This window comes from Phoenix dactylifera, chromosome 14 (genome assembly GCF_009389715.1).
Source record: "Phoenix dactylifera cultivar Barhee BC4 chromosome 14, palm_55x_up_171113_PBpolish2nd_filt_p, whole genome shotgun sequence".
Taxonomy (NCBI): domain Eukaryota; kingdom Viridiplantae; phylum Streptophyta; class Magnoliopsida; order Arecales; family Arecaceae; genus Phoenix; species Phoenix dactylifera.
The window spans coordinates 4262755-4283737 of NC_052405.1; the positions used below are offsets into that span (position 1 = coordinate 4262755).

At 37.4% G+C, this 20983-nt stretch overlaps 1 protein-coding gene across 1 annotated transcript; it reads left to right on the forward strand.

Annotated features, from left to right (window-relative positions):
* Positions 1 to 159: 159 nt before the first annotated feature.
* On the forward strand, positions 160 to 19615 carry LOC103721217 (probable DNA primase large subunit). Its single transcript, XM_039133374.1, has 20 exons — positions 160 to 336; positions 515 to 576; positions 680 to 783; positions 874 to 955; positions 1040 to 1099; positions 1229 to 1283; positions 2157 to 2176; positions 2276 to 2359; positions 2440 to 2504; positions 5911 to 5959; positions 6092 to 6139; positions 6236 to 6325; positions 6424 to 6483; positions 15156 to 15215; positions 16223 to 16297; positions 16378 to 16463; positions 17944 to 18037; positions 18142 to 18249; positions 18411 to 18476; positions 19268 to 19615. Exons 1-19 carry the CDS (start codon positions 207 to 209, stop codon positions 18426 to 18428), a joined length of 1350 nt encoding a protein of 449 aa, XP_038989302.1. The 5' UTR covers positions 160 to 206; the 3' UTR covers positions 18429 to 18476; positions 19268 to 19615.
* The last annotated feature ends 1368 nt before the right edge of the window (positions 19616 to 20983 follow it).

Consider the following 20983-nt stretch of genomic DNA (forward strand, 5'->3'; position numbering starts at 1 on the left):
CCAAGTTTTGTCGGGACTGGGTTAACCAGGACTTCGAACCGACTCAGCCCACACCATTTTACGTATCGTTCAGAGTGGACCCGTTTCGAAGCGTTTCCCGCCAAACCTCCCCTTCAGCCGTAAAGTCTCCGAACCGCGCGCTATAACCGCGCTGCCCGAGTTTCGGAGCCCTATTCTTGCTTCCGTGCTCTCCAAGTTCCAAGGCCATGGAGATCGTTCGATCTCAGAGGAAGCCCGTCGCCGACGGCCCCCCGAACCTCTCTCTCTACCGCTCCGCCCCCCCTCTCGAGGTCCGGCTCGAAGATTTCGAGCTCTACGCCATCGATCGCCTCCGTGGTACCCTGTCACCTCATCCTTCTCTCCCTAATTCGTTTCCGATTAGGGTTTCCAGGGTTTTGTTGGCGTGGAGATCCAATCGTTTGTTCTTTTTGTTTTGGTCACCAGCTCTGTTTGTGCTTCCATCTTCACTAGGGTCTGCCGTGAAATTGATCACTTCTTGAATCTTTTGTTGTAGTCCTAAAAGGGATCTCAGATGGTTTATCCCGTGGGAAGAAACCCGAGGAGATGGAAAAAATGGTAATTTACAATATTGTCTGAGCTGAATTCGGCAATTTGTTGATGCCATTTATGTTTATTGGTTGGATCTGAGGGTTGTAAATTTATCTTCGTGAGTGATCAGGTCAGTGAGCTGTGGAGGGCAAACATGAGGCATCAAGATGCGTCAGAGGTGATGAATAAGGATATAATCTCGCACTTTGTGCTTCGTCTTGTTTACTGTAGAACGTATGTTTCCTGGCATTGCCTGTTTGCTTCAGCGGTTTGGAATATTTTTTTGAAATGGTTCTGATTTTTTCTTTTTTGATAAAAATTCAGGGAGGATTTGAGGAAGTGGTTTCTTTCCATGGAGACCACACTTTTCCGCTACCGTTTCCGCCTTGAAAGCCCGGAATCTCAGGTGGGTGATTCTGTCCGGTGAGAAGTAGTACATAGTTAAAGACCCATTTACTCAATTATGATCTGATTGGTTCTTACTTTGCAGAGGATGCTCATGGCTGAGTTTCAGCTTCCATACAAAGCACTCAGTAATGCAGAGTTTGAGGTATATTTTCATATCATGTAGCTGACAGAATATAAGCGTTTGTGTTTTCAAAGGTAAATCATGCGTATGTGATGTTTTCTGTTCTTTGTCAAATGACTATTTCTTTTTGTATCACTTTTTCTTGAATAGAGCGTGAAAGATAAGTTAGGCCAGGTTGCACGCTCCATCGGCCAGCCTTCAAATGGTATGACCGGATTAGTCATTAAGTCTGTGGTATTCTATGGCTAGTAGGTCTGATAATTGATAAATTTAATAATTGCTATCTGAAATCATATGTTGCATTATGCATGTTCTTTCAAATATATATATAATTGATTTATTCTGTGGTGGTAATGAATGTCGAATCTACCTACAGTCCTTGATAGCCTGTTATTAGATGGTAATGGGAATGCTATTTTTTCTTGTATTGTTTGCCTGTTATCCTGTATGCCACATTTCTGGAACTATTATCAGGGCTATCTTTTATCAAGACTAGTGCCCCTCCCCCTTCTTCTCTCTCTCCCCTTTGATGTTGATCAAGGCTTAGAGAGTTCAGTTGGTTGTCAAGGTTTAACTGCTTAAATTTTTGTTTTTTTTATATACTATAAAAAAAAAGAAAACAGCCATGAGGCCACAGTTACATCCTTACATCACAAGCACCTGATACATCATGAGACAAAACATCCCAGAGCTTCCCAGGAACAATATCACCTAGTTTAACTGCTTAAGTTAAAAGTCATAACTTTACTTATTTAGAAAATATTTCCTAGATTGCTTATTTTTTCTTTTTTCTTTTTGTTTATGTCAAGGTCGGTCTCGGCTTATCATGACTACATTCAGATCTTTCTGTTTCTTTTTTTAAAGGGAAACTGAGATAGATTATGGTCCTTATCCAAATTCCTTCTAGTAGCTTTCAGATCCAAAGTTTGAGTAGGAGCTTAGAGAACATCCTAAAGGTCAATTGAGCTTGATCCTTTTCCTGTGGCCCAATTGCATCATTCAATGGTTGAGCCATGTTAATTTTTAAAGGTTCATCTGTTTTCCAAAATGATTGACATGTTGGTTGGTTATTTTGCAGCTGAAACGATCTTCTTCAAGGTATATAACCCATAGATGTTCTGTTGTCATTGTGTTTTCAAAAATTTCTTGCACTATGAGGTATTTTGATTGTACCTTATCTGAATCTTATGTATGAAGGTACCTTTTGAAGAAGTTCCAGAACTTGTTGCCAGCCGTAGAGTATTCCTGCTTAAAGGTTATGCATATGTTGCTATGAATCAGGTGCATCCTAAACCTCATCATTAACCTAGGCTAGAAATGGCTGCCAGTGCTATTCTAAAATTCTTTTACTCTTTTGTTAGGTGGTGTCACTTGTTGTCACTCAATTCCGCAGCAACCTTTCCAAGGCACTTGTTTTAACAAACAGGTACTCATTGATTATCTTGGGTTTCCTGTCCAGCTGTTGTCCTAAGAAGTGGCACAAGATATAATTTTAAATTTCAAGAATTGTATTATTCTCAAAAAAAGACAAGAATCATATGCTAGTTGTGTTTTTATGGCTTTAATGGGGTTCCATCTGTTTTCTACTGGCTGCCACTGCTAAATGACATCTACTGCTGCTCTGTCAAATATTACTATTCATTTAATGATTCAGCTATGGTGGTTCCATGCAATGCATTTATATGATATTGGTAAACTCTCCCTAGATTGCATCCTTTTAGTTTCACAATTCACAATATGCTACCTTAGCTTTTTTGTAGGAAAGCATTAGTTTTCTTTCCTTCTATTCTTTTGTTATGTCAAGTCTTTTTTTGACTGGCCATTGTTCGTGCTTTTGTAAATAAATTTCTATACTTGTGTAAATGTTTCTTTGATACATGGTATAGCTTTTGTGATTATAGCACCTTGGGCATGTGTTCATGTATTCATGTATACATATACATTTGCAAAATTGATGATTTATCTTTTTGTGATTTGTGGTTTTTTCTCTGTTGTACAAGTTATTTTGTTATTATTGCTTTTAATTGTGTCAAAATCATCCTACACCAAGGTTGAGTTGGAGAATTTTCTGTTCTGAATTTGTTTCAGATGGTTACTATATATGTCTACTGTTGTACTGATTCATTTCCGTGCATAATGATTGGTGTCTTACAACTGCATCTATTCTTTAAATTTTTGCATGAGTCTGTCTATGGTTGGTACACGTGCATTGCAAGTTTGCTACCCTTATCTGGTGTCTGGCTTTGATCGCTACAAAGTCATGTAAATGATTATATTTGTTTCATTCCCTGAAGAAATGTTCCTTCTTACACAGCTATACTTGCTTCTAAAGTTCCATGGTATCAAAGCTTGCACCGCTTAACTTCTCAGACTGGATCATCTCGGGATTATAGATATGATCTATAAGAGATCCAATCTTCATTAGCATGGACTGAATTAGGATGACAATCCAAATAGCATCACGTCTTTGTTGATAGAAGCCAACCAGATTGTTGCTGGATTCTGATATTCTATTGCGAGCTAGCCAAAGGCAATTTTGTCTGATTAGCTAAAGCCTTTGGGTTTTATTATCTCTTGATACGGGTAGCCATTAGAATAATTTGTTCAACAAACTGCTATCAGAACAAGTAGATTTTTCTATTGATAGAAACTGCTCAAAGACACTAATTGTTGAGGATTGAAATATAGTGTGCTCGTGCCATGCTGGACTGGTATTGCCACAGTGAATGCTATGCTTTTCTGACCTGGCATTGTCATGGTATTACTTTGCTATGCCAGGGCTTGGCATGCTTCTCAAAGATGCTAAATGTCGAGAATTAAAATATAGTGTGCTGGTGCCATGCTGGCATGGTATTGCTATGGTGAATGCTATGCTGTGCTGACCTGGCAATTGGCATGGTATGTACTTTGCTATGCCAGTTCTTGGCATGCACTTGCATGGCAGGATGCCAAGCATTGATTTGTGACCAGTACCATGCTACTTCTGTATTCTGGTAAGTCACTGGCAAGTTACATGTATCTTGAGTATACTGACCGACACTTTTTCTCATGCTAATCATTAGTATGCCCCTATATTTTATGGGTGGATAAACTTTGTGTGGGTTGAACTGCACCACTAAACCTTCTATATGTATTCCGATGTCCTGCTCTTGCAAATTCTGTGGCCTGTTCAAATTGCAACCAGACTCGGTCAAACTTGATGGGTCCTAGAAGATTTAGAAAATAGCTCTGTGTGTTCTTTGTTGCTTTAGTGAGGCTTCTTGAATCCTATAACTTCGACTTTTTTAAGGATCATGGGTGTCTGGACTCCAAGTTTGGCTTGGCGGTTTTAGTGTTCATAAGCAGTGTATTGCACATGAAAAATTTAACCCCCCACTAACTGTAATATGACACTTCTAAACTCCGATTGGCCTACAGTCAGGACTTTAAAATGTAGTTCAGTCATAACTTTTAAGGCTCCTTTTGCATTAGTTTTCAGTGCTTCCGCATGTGCGTACGCATGCGTATGTGCGTGCGTGTGGATGACCTTATGTGTGGCTTGCTCAGCTGTTAGCACGTGTAACATAGTGTTTATAAGAAGTGCATTGCACACAAAAAATTCGGTCCTCACTAACTGTAATCTGACACTTCTCAACTCTGATTATCTGCAGTCAAGACTTTAAAATGCAGTCTCACTCTCATAACTTTTAAGCCTCCTTTTGTATTAGTTTTAATTGTTGTCTCTGTGTGTGTCAATGATCTTATGTGGGGCTTAGTTAACATGTGCAGCGTATTACGGTATCAGTGTTTTAAATGTTTTCCTAGATTTCTGTAAAACACAGGTCGGTTTTTGTTTTTATGCATGTACAAGGTCATCCTGTGGGGTCCATCACCTTGCTCATTTTTGTCATGCACATTAGCTGCATTATGAGCATTAATCAAAGCCCATTGCCCTTCCACATAATCTAGTTCACCATATATAGATGAATGGCCAGTTTTTTAAGTAGGTTCACAGGTTCCTGTGCATCCAACTGTTGCTTCATGGGACCTATCCTGCTCAACATCAGTATAACCGTGCTGCAACATTGATCGTTCAAGTTAAATCAGTCCACCTTCTGGTCTTTGGTACTTCTTATTTGCTCATGTACCTGAAGTGATACCTTACCTGTAGACATTTTCCCTTTGGTTCTAGGATTTTCTTTTTTTTTCTCTTTGGGTGTAAACTCTTTTATGTGCATCCAGTGATGTCCAGCTCTTCGGTTTTAGCTCTTTTCCCAGTCTTGAATTTGTCACTGTTTTAGGGTGTCTGCTGCTATCTGAGCTGTATTCTCTTGCCCACTATGGGGGCAAGCAAAAGTTCAAAAAAGGTTTTGACAACCATCAGGATCATTTCCATAGGATGCCATAAGGCCTTTGTGGTTTCATGGTCTAACAATCAATCTATCAAAGGCTGTTAATGTTATAAATATATATGATTTCAATGCTGCAAATAGCGACATTTTGAAAGATTTATTATATATCACTTTCCAGTTTCCGGTATTTGCAGTCATGCCAAATACAATCTATTCATTTGTTTCTGCAAATGTGGTTCAATGTTTCAGTGATAGTCTAAAGTCTAGATACAGTGAATGGCAATTAGGTTTAATTGTTTCCAATTAGGGTACATAGAAAAATGTTTTTTCAATAGTCATGGTATACCACTCTAATTCTAATTACTACAGTGAGAGTTCTGTTATCATTGACGACTTTAAGTCTATATTCTGTACCAACAGTTAGATCTTATTGTTTCCAGTTTGACCATAGAGAAAATGTTCTGATTTTTAGTTTAATCATGATATGACCTCTCTAAGCAGAAAATGGACATCTACCATTAGGGAGCAAGAGAAGGAGAGGTTGACTCCTGTGAGTCTACTAGTTCTTTCTTTTTTAAAATTTCTTTATTTATTTATTTTTATTTTGTACGTTTAGCTGTAAGTTTGTGAGGAAAAGCAAAAGCTTGTTTCATGCTTCTTAATCTCTTTTTTTTTATTTCAGATTGTCGAAGCACTAAGCAACAGTTATTTGGGGCCTGATTACTCTCAGGTATCAATTTGATTTACTTTTTCTCTGATTCCTCTAGTTCAACTTCCATAAATTTATTGTCTTTCTTTTTTCTGATCGCTGGACTACTTCTTGCAGCCAAAGGAATTTGCTGAGATATGTTTGAAGGACATTGATCAACTGGCTAGTAATTCTTTTCCTCTTTGCATGCGCCATTTATTTGGGAAGGTAAAAGCATTCCACAAATTTGTTTATGTTTCCTTTTATCTTAATTTTACATAAATATTTACAATCACATGGGCTTTTGTTGTCATCTGAGTATGTAGTTAAGAGAAGACCACCATTTGAAGCATGGAGGAAGGATGCAACTTGGTCTCTTCCTTAAGGTACTTTTTCTAAATATGCTAGTGTGAATTTTTGTTTATTAGTACTTCCATCTGCACATTGATGAAAAACAGTCTGTTGCATATATCATCTGAAATTTCTGCAGTTGCTATCTAGTGATGATCTGCCTAATTTAATTATTTTTTTTTCTTTTGTTGCCACCGCACTTTTGGAGTTCAAAAAGGGTAGTAGGACCTTCAAGACTAGTGGATCATTTATCAAATTAGCATAAAGAGAGAACTTGATAATTAAGTATTCTACACTATTATTTTAAAAACACCATAAAAAATGTTACTTACTAAAATAGGAAATGAATTTCTAGGGTGTCTCAAGTTGTCAACCCTATTAATGTAGGCAATAGGTGCAGGAGATAAAATAGATGGAGGTGATGTCAAAGAAATGGATTTGCAGAAGCCTAAACAATAAAACGAAAAAAAGGATACTAGAGAATCACTTAGGAGAATCAGAACCTTGTAGCTGTGTCTGAAGGAAAAATTTTCTGAGTTGTCCGATAAATCGGACGCCAGGCATGAAAATCAGTTTTAAAAATTTTTATTTATAACAATTATAAATATTTTAAACATAACAATTATATAAAGTATACCTCGATCCCGCAGCGAAAGGGATCTGGATCTGGATCTTTGAAAGTTGCTCCGCGAGGCCTGGATTTGCAGGCCCTTTACTTCGCGCGCACGTCGAGCTTCGTAGGGAGGTAGGATGACTTTGATATTCGTGCAAAATACCTTTTGCAAAAGGGACCCTAGAAGATAAGAAATTCTCTTTTCTTTTCTTCTCTTTCTTTTTCCTTTTCCTTTAACAGCAAATCACTGTTTCTTTTCATTTCTCTCCCGTTTCTTCACGGCACGCCCGAGAGTAGTGACGCCTGAGTTTGATCCCGATCACAGAGGAAGAGGGAAGGCAGGAGAGAGCGTCAGATCTGGGCCTGACTCCGTACCACTAGAGAAAGAGAACTTCTTCCTCTCTCTTCTTCACTGAATCTACCTCTCTTTGTCTGACATTTTCTTCCCAAGAAAAATTCTCTCTCTTCTTCTTTTTTTCGAGAGGAAACGGTGGCCTACAAATAGGCCAACGGTGAGAGGAGTTTAAAGGCGTAAATGACCGAGCGTTATTGAATCATTCATTATCTAATATGAATGAATTTGATAACGATTGTTTCAAAAACAATCGTGGAAAAAAAATAGCGATTAATGCTAATTACTGTCGGATTTCAAAAATCAAACTGAATCGGAATGTTGGCGGTTCAAAACCACACATTCCAGTCCAGTCGGCCGTCTGGCCGGAGGCCGGTCGGCCGCGCAATCGCCGGTCCAAAGGGCCGCGGACGCGTGAAACAGAGCTTCTCTGTTTCATGCGTCCCAGGTGAGAGTCGTGGCTCACAGGAAAATCATTAATAGTCCATAGGGGGGATGGTCCACGGGTCCATGGGTAATAACAACGGTCAGTAGCCAATTTAAATGGGAAAAGTCAGCTTCTGATTCAAATGGGTCAGCCCATTTGATCATAAGCTAGCCTATTTGGTTCTACACCAAATTGACAGCCCATTTGAATGAATTTTTTGACCCGAAAAATTCCACACGAGTCCGACTCATGGGAGATTCAATTGGGTCTAGTTTCGGCTCGATCCAAGTCCGACTTAGATCAGAACAAATACGAAATTAAATCCCAATTAAATCGTGATCGAGCCCAATTACACTAATTGAGACTCAATCAAACCCAATCTCAACAATTGAGTCCTGATCAAGTTCAATTACATTAATTGAAACTTGATCGACCCGGAATACAGACTTAATTAGTTGTTCATCCATGAAATTTAGCATATATCTCATGCTCAGTGCTAGCTGAACATAGACAGAACCAAATTCCAAATGACTCATAATTTAATTCTTAATCAAATTGGGTCAAGACCTTCCTACTTAGCTTGACTAATGTACGTGACTCTGATAGGTTCGAAAACTAAGCCGGTAGAACATGGACTACTTCTTGTACTAATCGAGGTGACCATCTAGCAATGATATCCGACGTCCGAATAGGTCGAATATGCAAAGCAACATTCAAGAACCTAGACATATGGTTATTGCATAATTCATCCCTATGACCATCGATGCTCAGGATGACCTCAGAGTGGACTGTCGAACTCTAGGTTCGGTCATCCATAGTGTATTTCAATCAATCAAATCAAGTGACCTATCACTTGGTTTACCTTGTCCAAAGTTTTACTGAATTGAAATACAGCGAGACATCAACTCCTAAAATCTAGAGTGGTCAATCCCATCTTGACTCATACACAGACTTCGCGAGTACTTGACTGCACCCAGCATCCTTCCGATCCCTGAATTAGAAATTCAGGTCGTCCAGTGCCTAAGTACAGTGAGTTGCTTGCAAGTCACCGTGACAGTCTCAGGTCTAAGGGGTACTTATGCCCATACGCTTTACGAGCTAACTTCCGACAGTAGAGTACTACGCAGGTGAGTCACTGTTCAGTGACAATGTACTCCTACATCTCACCTGTATGGCATACAGTGTCTCCACACTCCTTGATTTAAGAGGACAACCAACTAAATGGCACACAACGACCTATACCTGATATAGCTATCGTCCAATTGACAGCTCATCATTTGGTCGCGAACTGGTTTAAGGACTAAATGATAAAACCTCCTTTATCTACTAAATTAGTCCTAAGGACTTCATCACAATACACAGAAGTTTAATTTGAAGATGTAACACTTGTGATGAATAGAAAAATGGCGGAATAAATTTTTATTTATTTTAATAAAACATACACATCCATTTTCTTACAATTAAAAAATTAGCTTTGGGACACAATTCCCAACATTGTCTCCATAGCTCAATCCTTGCTTTAAATCAACAATAGGTTCTTTTTTCACAGGTTGTGATTTAGCATTGTAGGTGTGAGGAGCTGTGCAAATGTGTGTTTAGTCCTACATTGGCTATGCACTAGGTAAATCTTGGGTATGGATAGGGCCAAGGAACCCAAATAATACCTTCCTACTATTTTTTTGGGTGAGGTATTGGGTTTGTTACTAATGGTATCATAGCGGACTCAGCTCATGGCCTATGTAGACTAGGGGATACTGTAGCACGGGTCCATTAGAGCTGACCACCGGCCGATCGTGGTGTTTGTGATTAGATTTAAATGGATTTGGACCCTTAGCCTAGCGAAAACGTTCGAGCTTAAATGGGAGGAGTATGTAAGGACATGTATGAATGTGTTTAGTCCCATAATAGCTACGCACTAGGTAGATCTTGGGTACTTAGAGCTAAGGAACTTAAATAATATCTTTTGGCTAGCCTTTGTAGGTGAGGTCCTGGGTTGTTATAGTAGGTCAGCACCACAAATAATATAGATGAATTGATGAAGATAACCTCAATAATATTATATTCAACATTTCGTATGCTGAATTAAAAATGAAGTACCGGGGCTATTTGTAGTGTTGTGAGGTTCCTTGCATTGGACTAGTAGATGCCTATAGAGTTTGACTCAGTTAATAGAACTAAAAAAACAATGAGTTTCCTAGCTATAATCTGAAGCTGATAACACCTAAACCACTGTCCAATGTTTTTAGTGGCAATATATATATCTTCAATCTACTCCAATACTTAAATTGATTTAGAATGTAGATCCTGGAAAATTGACAGCAAGTTTTCTGCCATCAATTTGAATCAGATAGCTAGGTTCCAGTCATCAGATTTTGTAGCTTCAACAGCGCTGGTATAACTTTGACACTGGGGCCATAACATCCTCATTTGACCTATGATGGAGGTGATTTAAGATTTATTGGAAATTTAACTTGATGCCGGATGCAATAGGCATGGTCTGGTCACAAATTCCTAACTATGCTGATCCTGGTGAATCCATCTTTAGGGCTAACATCCATGAAGGCAGGCTATATGAAGGAAAATTGACCTTTGATGAGTGCTCCCCTGCTAATAGTATAAAATTTGAGGTCGTGGACACCTATGGATTGGGTGCCTGATGTATGATGCCTTATTCTCAGTGCTAAATTGATTTGACATGGTTTAGACTCTAGATCCTATGCCAAATACCCTCATATCATGCACTTGAAGTCCAACCCCGTACATGTACCATCCTAGTACAATATCGGTATGCCTGATAGGAGGGCTGGAAAGGCGTATCGACTGCCGATATGCTGCCTATATTGTGCGCCAGTTCAGTACTAATATGGTATGGTCGGTACGTCCCAGTACCAACTAGTATAGCAAACCTTGACCTATACTATCATACTCAGCCTTTATAGCAATCTTTTGCCATTGGCTTGGGGTTGGTCTGATTGGCCAAGGTGACAACCATCAAGATTAGAGAATTTTTTTCTTAACCAATTGTCAATTTGATATTAATCATTTGAACTAGTCTTTAGTTCTTGGCAAGGCAACTTTGGCCAAGAGATGGGTCTATATTGAACTCTAGAAGGCCATGCTCATGTAAAAGACATTCTTCCAACTAATTATGCCACTTGTATAAATTCTAGAATCATTGCTTTACTTGTCCAACAAGCTACGTAGAAAGCAACCCCAAGGAAACTGCTACTATATGAACCTAGACAGTAGTAGAGCTCAACCATCATCTAAGTTTCGGAATTTATAATAACTACATCAAATATAACCAATTAGATAGAAGCTTGGGGTATCAAAGTTGGCTTTGAAGGGGCATTTGCCTATTTATCTTGGGCGTGCCTTTGAAAAGGCAGCTCACATTTTTGATTTGTTACTAGATCTTCTGTAAGTGCTATTTGTAAAAGACAAAACACATATTTTGAATAAGTGACCTACAGGCAATGCTAACTATCAGAAATTTAAAGCTCGCATTTGATACTATGTTAATCTAGCTGAAAATTTGACCAACCTGATGTTCCCTGGTTAATCACTTGTTTTTTTTCAAAAATAGAAATCGACATCAAATCAGGCCATTAACATAAATAATAATTTTGCCTTATAAGCACTAACATGGGAAGTTTGTGGGTACAAGAAAGGGATTGTAATTAAACAATTAATCTAGATAAACAAATATCAAAGACATGCATTAATTCCTCATTTTGCTTTCAGGACAAAATATATCAAGTGCTTTTCTAGATTTGAACAGTTTGAATGTAGTTTTGCATTGTGATGAAGCATCTCCATAATTCACCCAAGCAGGTGTTCTCAAGCCTGCTGTGGCATTCAGTTTTGCTATTTCTTGAGCCCTGCTTATAATTTCATGTCAATATACATCATAGAAGAATGAAATTCACAAACTTGGAAGTTTATTTTAATCAAAGATTTAGGCCTTGCCGGAGCAGGATGATATCCTTGGTACTATACCACTTCCAACAGGAAGAGGGGACTGAGTTGCAAGACATCGATTTTCTTTTGAACTAGGATTTCTCGATTGTCTCTGTTTGTTCTCACTGTCCTGATTGCATCATGACATTTGGGATGCATTGGAATGGTCCAGATGGACTAGGATGTAATTCTTTTTCTATTTTCCCCCTTTTTTTGTGATTGATTGTTTCAGCCTGTCTGTCTTTGCAGTCCTGTGTCGGTATATTATTATCCCAAGAGCAAATCATGAATGGACCTAGCATTGAGATTTGAACACTTGATTTTTAACTTTGAGTTATCCTAAACTTAAGATTGTATGGGCCCAACATTATTGTTGAGTGGTTGTTATTTCACCATCTATGCAATTCATTTGGGCAATTTCCTAATAAGAATTAGGAGTGTGAGAAGAATGACGTGGTAGCAAAAACTTTTGGTATCAGTTATTCTTTAAAAAATATAGGGAATAGATATGCAACTGAAGGTGATCTAATTTCTTAGGGTGTTGGATTCCAAGTTGCTAAATCCTACATTTAAGGACTTCTTACTTTTCTCGTTAAGAAAACTTATTCTTTATTTATCACTGTTTGAACCACTCCATGGTTATTCTCTTGAGTTCCATGTCTTAAATTATAGAATATGTTAATTAGCCACTAGACTTAAGAGCTTAAGCTGTTAGAAAAGGGCCAACAATGTATATCAGGCCTTAACATAATGTGACCTCTTAGCTTGTTGCACAACTGCACAAGTTTATTAGGGTTTTGGATGTCATGGCCCGTTATACCCTCACAAAGTTACTTTCTTTTTTGTTCCTCTCTCTCTCTCTCTCTCTCTCTCTTTCTCTCTTCCAACCCCTCCCCCTCTCCCTCTCCCTCTCCCTCTCCCTCCATAATCTACCCTGCGCTGGATGCTTATATTCTTGATCTTTCATCCCAGTCAAACTTTTATGATGTTGCAATGATTGAGTGAGGAACATATTACATGGGGTTATGACCAATTCATACCTTGACGTTTATCTTGGAATGCCATTGGAAATCTGCAATTTTTCTTGAATTCTTTTTCTGCATGGTTGTTATCTTTGTTATTAGAAAATGCTTTCAGGGAGGTTTGCGTTCATAGCATGTAAATGGTAACTGTGGGTGTTTTGTTTTGTTTTGTTTTTGTTTTTGTTTTTTCTATGCTAGTTGCTAACATGATACTTTAGAGATATTGTGTTTCTAACACAGTTCATAGCATCGACACTCGATACACTCCCGTATTGAGTATCTATTCGTTACTAGTATGGTTGGTACTTTTGGTAAGGGGCAGTATGTTCTGGTACGGCAAACCTACTTTCTAATGTTTGGTCTCTTGTTGAACAAAATCATTAAAATTTGCAATTTGATCAAATAATTTAGTTTACCATGTAATTAGGTTGGTAAAGACTTGGATCATGGAATCTAAAGACTTGGATCATGGAATCCGGACCAGCTAGTTGGACATGGTTCTTAATACTAGCTTCATTCATCCAACATGGTCGGTTTGGCCTAGCCAATGCGAAAACAAAGTTGATTGAAAAAGCCCAAACCTACTGAAGTCAATGCTAGATACTTCAGCTAGTCAAGTTTGATACTTGTAATTTAGACTTAATTTCAACTTGCAAGAACTAATAGGTAAATGGGTTGAGACCTGGTCCAAATCCTGGGTCCAAGAGCAATTTGCAGTTGAATATTGTCATATGGACTTGTACTCAACCGTTTGGATGCCTTAGGCAAGTTGAATTTAATTGCTGTCTTAGTTGGTAACAGGTGGGTAAAAGAAATAAACTACGGCCATAAATTTACAAAGAAATTAAAGGCTAAACTGACAATCTTTAGTCTGTTGTATTTATTGCTGGATTTTTTTTCTATTTTTCTTCACTTGGCTCGGTTCATTTTGTTTATTGCACTTCCATGTGCCACCCATGTGGATATGAGGTGACATTCAAAGTTTATATTAAAAAGGGTCATCATTAAACACATTTGTGCTCATTTTGAAATTGCAAATCTTCTGCAGAGAAACTCTTAGTGGCTAAAATCTTTTATTGCTTTTGACTTGGATAAATAATTATTTTTGGCTCCAATTTATGATACCGGCCTCCATAACGCAAATCTTTTTTGATAGTTTAGTTATTCAAAATGAATAGAACTGGTTGTATGTAAGTTAATATTCATATAAGGAAAGATAAACTGAGTACCAACCCGTATTAGCCAGTAAGGAGTATGCCATACCAATCTGGTTTGATGCCGGTACAGTATGGGAGTTCAGTACACCCCTGTACCAATGTAAGTTATGGGTGTTGCTGACTCCAAGAACATGCCATTCATCAGTACAGGGACCTACCCTTCCATACCAACCCATACTGTCAAAGTACTTGTACTGCCTCTAGTACTGTGATTTAAAACATTAGTCTTAGGCTTACCATTAATGAATGTAAAAGGAAAATGAGAATATGTCGAATTATTGAAAGCCATCAAAATTTAAATCACAGGAGATTATCTAAGATAATATACTAATATTGCCTTTGTCCACATTTTTTTAGGCTACTTCTAAGTATAACAAATGTCAATACATCCTAGAATAATCTGATAGCCATTGGTTAATCACATGTTATGAGGTTTTAGCCAGTATCAAATCTTCCTATGCCAATAGCACACGATTAAAAAGAGTCATGGTTAATCAAATGTCAAATCTTCCTATGCCAGTTTTCACTTGAATTATGCCATGTCAACTCACATGTTAACTCCTATGCCATGTTTTCACTTGAATTATGCCATGTTAATTCCAAGGGAAATCTGCTTATAAATATCTTAGTGTTTCTGCATAACTCACTGGACATAAAGAATATAATCATCCTAACTTCTCTTGCTATCAAATTTGACCAACGCCTTACTTTTGGATGGATATCCACAAAACTTTGCAATCCTTTAGATTAAAATTCAAGAGTAACTTATGGCCCCTGATTTATGCTTGCTTTTATATTTTTATGAAATTCATGTGTTTTATTCCCTAGTATTTTTACATTTTATTGGTTGATTATAAAAAATATGCTAAGCTATAAGCACTTTCTGAACTCTTCCCAAGTCATGTATATTAGGGTCTGTTTCGTTAATGGAGAGGAGATGCTATAGTTTTTTTCCCTGAATTTTGCTAACTATTTCCTTGATATTGTATTGCATATTGTAGGAACTATATTTGGCATTGCAATTTGTTATTTATCCATTGAAAAGAAGTATGTGATTTCAGGAAGTCTATTGTTCTAATCTCAATTGTTCTCTTACAAAACAGTTATTCTTTGCAGGGTGTGGGACTAAAATTAGATGATGCTCTTGCACTCTGGAAAATGGAGTTCTCTCAGAAGGTTTGTTGCATTTAACTGTCTTAGAAATATGCAATTTGTTCTGTTTATGATGATGAAAATCCTAAAGTACAGAAACTCTGGTTATCACATTTTTAACAACATGCATCGAAAATTTGTGGACTCCTTGAGATAAAAAGAAGGGTTTATATATGAATAGCGATATGAGACTTACAAGGATGTAAACTCAGTTAGATAGATGAGATTTCTAGCAATGATTGTTTTCAAAAATTAACCATAAATTGGACTGGTGTTATTAGGGCAGCATGCTCTTATTATCATGTCCTTCCTGACTACAAAAAAAAATAACTGTAGAGTGTATAGAATTGGCTACTCAGGGTTGGAAAATCCCTGGGTTTAGCAAATCAAACAAACAGTATTACCTCTTGCAAGTACTGGGATTATGAATCCTTCTCATGATTGTTGTCTATGAGAACTGTTAACTAGACCCAAAAACCGTATGCTGTTGAGAACTGTTAACTAGACCCAAAAACCGTATGCTGTCAGGGTAGGGGTCAACGATGGATATTAGCCCCCCCCCCCCCCCCCCCCCCCCACCAACCAAGATGTGAGACCATGCATGTGAAGGCATAAACAAGTCAAGAATTACTCGAAAAAATAACCAGGAATGAGTCAAGAAAGGCTCAAGATATCAAATGGGTGAAGTAGATTAAAATTGATCTGAATGGGGATTTGAACCCATGATCTCCAGTACCATCTTAACTTACTACTAGATGCAAAAGCTTAAGCTACTTGGAAGAGGTCATGTCAGGCCTTAACAAACACTAGAAAAAGCATGGTGTGGAAGTGAACTTTCATTTTGTTTAGTCATTGTTATCTGATCAAACATGCAAGGATAATGGAGGAGCCATCTGCTCATGAATATATTTGCAACATGGTTTTTAAATTATGCCAAGTTATGCACTTGTAGATGTTAGGCTCAGCAGATTGTATATTTGTTCATCTTCTGTTCCCATTCATTCATCATGACTGGATAAAATGTGGCTTAGATTGGCACTGAGCGCTTCGACAAAGAATATGCATATAACATACGCCATAACTATGGAAAAGAAGGAAAGAGAACTGTAAGCCACCTTGCTCAATAAGTATTACTATATGTGGTTTAAATGCAATATCTGTCTGCCATTTAACCTGGCCTTTCTAGGATTATATACCCTACTCCTGTCAAAAGATTATTTCTTCAACTCCTGGTGTTGGTGATCACCATGGCTGCCCTTATCGACATTTCAGGTTCATTTCAAGCTCAGTTTGTTTAATCTGTTAACAGAACATGCTGACATATCTTCATGTCATCATCGTAAATATGTTTTGTAATGGAAATTTTGATCATTGGATATGAGAACAATATAATGATCAGTAGTACTATGAAAAGTATGATCTCTGATTTTGTGAAGTAGGTTTTGTTGTCTCTTTAATTCCTTTAAAAGGTTGCTGTTATCAATTATTTGTCTTTTCTTGTATCATCTATATTCCCAATGTCCGTGTTAATGGCACGATTATATTTTCTTTGTGCACTGGGGGGCATTTGAGTTAATACTTCTGTATCTCCTCAAATATTGTTGGTTTGGATAATGATGATGCTTAGTCATTCTTTTTTTCATCGGCAATCAAGGATGACATGCTTTGTCAGACAAACAGTTTATAAGCCGTAACAATGGACTGTCGATCTTCTTTACTACTTTTTCTTTTATGGAACTTGACTACATGTTTTTAATATGTTGAATTTTGGTAGTAAGAATACTCAATACATGTTGTGAAAATCTAGTTTTTAGGTGTTCAATTTTCTAACTTTCTAGACTGATATTGTTCCATTTGTTTCAGAAAATTGATTAAGTTGAAATTCAATTACAGTTAAAGTTGATGGATGTTATAATAGATAGTTTAGAGAATTTGCTGTCTGTGTTGTCAAATGTAATGCTTTCCATTAGTGGAAAATCATTTCTGGTGCTATATGTTTCTGAGCAACAATGACATTGTGCATGATATTGTTGATCCTTCATATGCTATGCTTCAAGTGTTAGTTGAACAACAGTTTGTCACTACATCCTATCCATTTTCTTTGCAGATTTCACTATTTAATGCAGGACATTTGGTTAATTAAGTGGGTATATATTGTGAAGGACTCAACATCAGCCAATGGCACAGTTCACAATCTGCTGGAAAGATAGATTAATGAATTTCAAGGCACACTAAGTCCTTGATATAATTTTTCATCATATTAATGCTTTTTACAGCAGACCTGATCTAGAATGAAAAATTAAATGCATATCTTATTCTTTTCATAGTGGCGAGTGGATAACTACAATGGAATATAGATGGAAGGGATAACTGGTTTTCTGAAAACAACAGTTATATACTATCAATCAAATCTTCTTGATAGGCAGAAATGAGGAAAGCTATCACAATTAAAAAGAAATAATAATGAGAAGAAAAAGAAGAAAATGGAGAGTAGAAATGAGTAGATTGCATGCATATAGACGTATTCTGCATGTATGAGAGAATGGTATGGTTGGAGTGTGAAAATGTGAATAGTCTGAAAAAGCTAAAATGTCCAATTCAAAACTCACTTGTTTGAGTTCTTGGAGTTCTCCACCCAACTTCATTGATGTCCATGGATTTATGGATGCCTGACGAGTGTCAGAGACTGAAGATGCTTCTCTTTCCTTTTTCTTCTATTTGGTGTCTCTTATTATGTTCTATTTTTTGTTAGCGAGGAAAATTTGAGAGCTGCTCTGGGTAAAATGGGGGTTGGCGGGCATGCATTGGATGATGTAATGGATAAAGTTAGGAATCGGCATTACCAGGTAGAAATGTTCATATATTTGTAATGTTCTTTTTATAAGTTGCTTTATTTGTTTTCATTTTATTCCCATTCTCTCACATCAAATTATAATGGGAAAATTGCCAGCTAGCTTGCACATTGACCTTTGAAGCTATTCATGCGGCCTCATGTGATACTGGGATTAACCATCCAAACCAGTACTTCAGCCAAAGTCAAAAAATTCTGAAATCCAGGGTAAGTGCTGAGCAACTTTACATTCTCAACCTTCTAGTGGTTACGTTTACAAGGCAGTCAGTGGTGCATCCCATCACACTGGCACTGTTTGTTTAAATATTTAATACAAGCTGACAACTGCTGAACTTATTCCCTCTTGTTTCTGAATCCTTGCTTTGCAGTTCCAGCCCACAACCTAGTTTATCTCTTGCAGGTATAAAAGAAGAGTAAATGTCATAATATTCCAGGTTCGAATTCTGGGCCTCAACCTTTTGCTACTAGTCTTCCTGCATGCATATATCAGGCTCATGTTGTACAATCCATGCTTTCCCTCGTAAATGTTTTGCCAAATTAGTTAACCTATTGCTGCACATGTCAAGCGCATGTTTTGCAAGCCACGCATTCCATCAAAGGCCATTTGCCAAATCAGTCAATCCATTCTTGAACTCAAATCTTCACAAGTAACTGTGGACACTTGAGTGGATTTTACGGCCAATCAGTTGACCTTGTAATTTTTAAAAATTACTGCAAGTGGATGAAACAGAGTGAAATCCTTAGCTGCAAGAGCTGGCTTCATAAAATGCATCAAAAGGCTGATGAATGCTTTAATGAGTTGCTCTCAGCGAGGTGCCATCTGTTTGTTCCATCACATGGGTGGTGGGCTCTGACTTCTGTTCGAACTGGGTCACTGTGTAATGATGGTCACCATAATATTGAGCTTTATAAATGTGCATTGAGGGGACCCATGATTCTGTGTACTAATAAATGTTGTCGTTTTCTCACTACCCCACCAGACTTGGTTGGCTGTAGCATATGTCTGCTTAAGTTTCTGCTGCATTGATAAATTACTTTAAATGCTTTGGAAACCAACCTGTCTTGGCTGCTCAGACTGGTCCCAGTTCTATCACTCGTCTCGGTCAATGAAAACAAAGCCGTTCTCAGTGCCCCCATCATGTATAATTGCTTCCATATCTATCATGTATATGTACTAAACTGAAGATGGATGCTTCAATATACTTTTTCCACCTCGTTTTTCCAGTACACAGCATCTTGAAGAACTACGGACTTCATCCTGCCGATCATTCTGTTGGGTTCAAATGCTGATTTAAATGCCATCTGTCTGCTAATCGTACAACAGACACCAAACTGAGTGTGATATCGTACGTGCAATTAACCACTGCTTGTCGCTTATTTGATATGCTCCTTGTGCTCTAGCATATTGTTGAAAGAATGTAAGATACATTATTTTCTGCAAGAAACATCACAATGTTTAAAAGTTGATTGTCTATTTTGTTTTTGGGGTTGCCCAGCATACTTTGTTTAGGACTTAATTTTTTTAAAAATTTATTATGCTTCGAGATAATTTTATCAGCTTTTAATCTGATCACCGCTTCTCACGAATTTTTCTGTAGTGAATGTTCTGTAATATTTTGATTGGTAGTTTTGTCTTGTTCAGTAATGGAAACTATTGTGGATGAAGATGTGTTATGATTTGTAAGTTACGTGTCAGGTTTTTTTATTTGGTTACTTACTTGGGCTTTAAAAGCAGAAGATTATTTGAGTAATGTCAAAGTTGTGATGCTTCGGCAACCACAATAGTACATAAATTTTGTTAATATCTTCATTTGCAATTCTTGTGTTATCATGAACTTATCTCAATGATGACACTCAGGCTACATCGATATGTAATTTTATGGTAAATGGATCTATAGGAAAGAAAAATATTTGAATATAGGACTTCTTGATAGTTTGTGAACAGAATAATGGTGCTGATCCTTGAAAATACCTTGACGCAAACTGGGAAATCTCTTAGGATTATGCATCCAAAAGTGTGACACATGACAAATTTTAAATATTTATTTTTAAAACAAAAGGTATCATGATTGTCTATGACAGTTTAGTAAAAATATTAGGCATTTTTTTGATTAATAAAATATCAGGTAGTTTACTGTATATACCACATCACGATTCTGTTGGTGGCTGATTAGCATGATTCTCTCCAAGACTGATTAGCTGGCCCGTGTTAATTGATTTTACTTTGAAATTTCTTCGAAGTATTGATGTTTGAACTTGTTTTATTTTTCTTTTCCAAGTTTGTTTCCCAGTCCAGGATATTTAGGCTCAATTTGTTCATAAGTTGAGTTTCATTTCAAATGATGTTTGATTGGCTCATGCCCTAATAGAACAAACTGCATCTAGTCAGCTTTCAAGTTAATACTGAATCACGAACAATTTGGTTTGCAGCCCTAGCTTTGGCGTTGAATTGTGGTTATGTTGTTTGTGTGGTACAAGTATCTATATACATAGAAAGATTAGGAGAGGCAATGGGCTAGGTTAGGTTCGGGTTTAGTTTTGGTCAAGCTCAAAATAAGTATGTTCCAAGTTTGATCATATCTGACTTCAAGGACATGGGGCAGGACTCCTCAACCCATACTTGTCCATGGCTTGATTCTTTCAAGATGACAGACCTGTATGTATTCTGCATGATCCAACTGGATTTTTTCCTACCATGCATGGTTAATTTGACCTAATCCAACCTGACCCTTGCCTACTATGTGCTTTTGGAAGGAACCGAACAATTGCAAACTTGGACTTGCTCCAGTGGTCCCACCCCCTTAGTAATTGGAGGTGTTGGATTTGATTCTTGGAATCTCCAAGGGAAAAAAAAAAGTTCCTTTAATAATAATAAGAGAGAAAAAAAGGAGAGAGAAATGAACAATTAAAACTAAAATAATAAAGCACCTGAGTTAGATGA

Excerpts from the sequence above, each read along its gene's own strand:
- LOC103721217 (XM_039133374.1), top strand. The coding sequence starts at position 207 with ATGGAGATCGTTCGATCTCAGAGGAAGCCCGTCGCCGACGGCCCCCCG. Across the intron at positions 2,505-5,910 it reads GCACTTGTTTTAACAAACAG|AAAATGGACATCTACCATTA; the intron begins GTACTCATTGAT and ends CTCTCTAAGCAG. Across the intron at positions 18,038-18,141 it reads TTAGGAATCGGCATTACCAG|CTAGCTTGCACATTGACCTT; the intron begins GTAGAAATGTTC and ends GAAAATTGCCAG.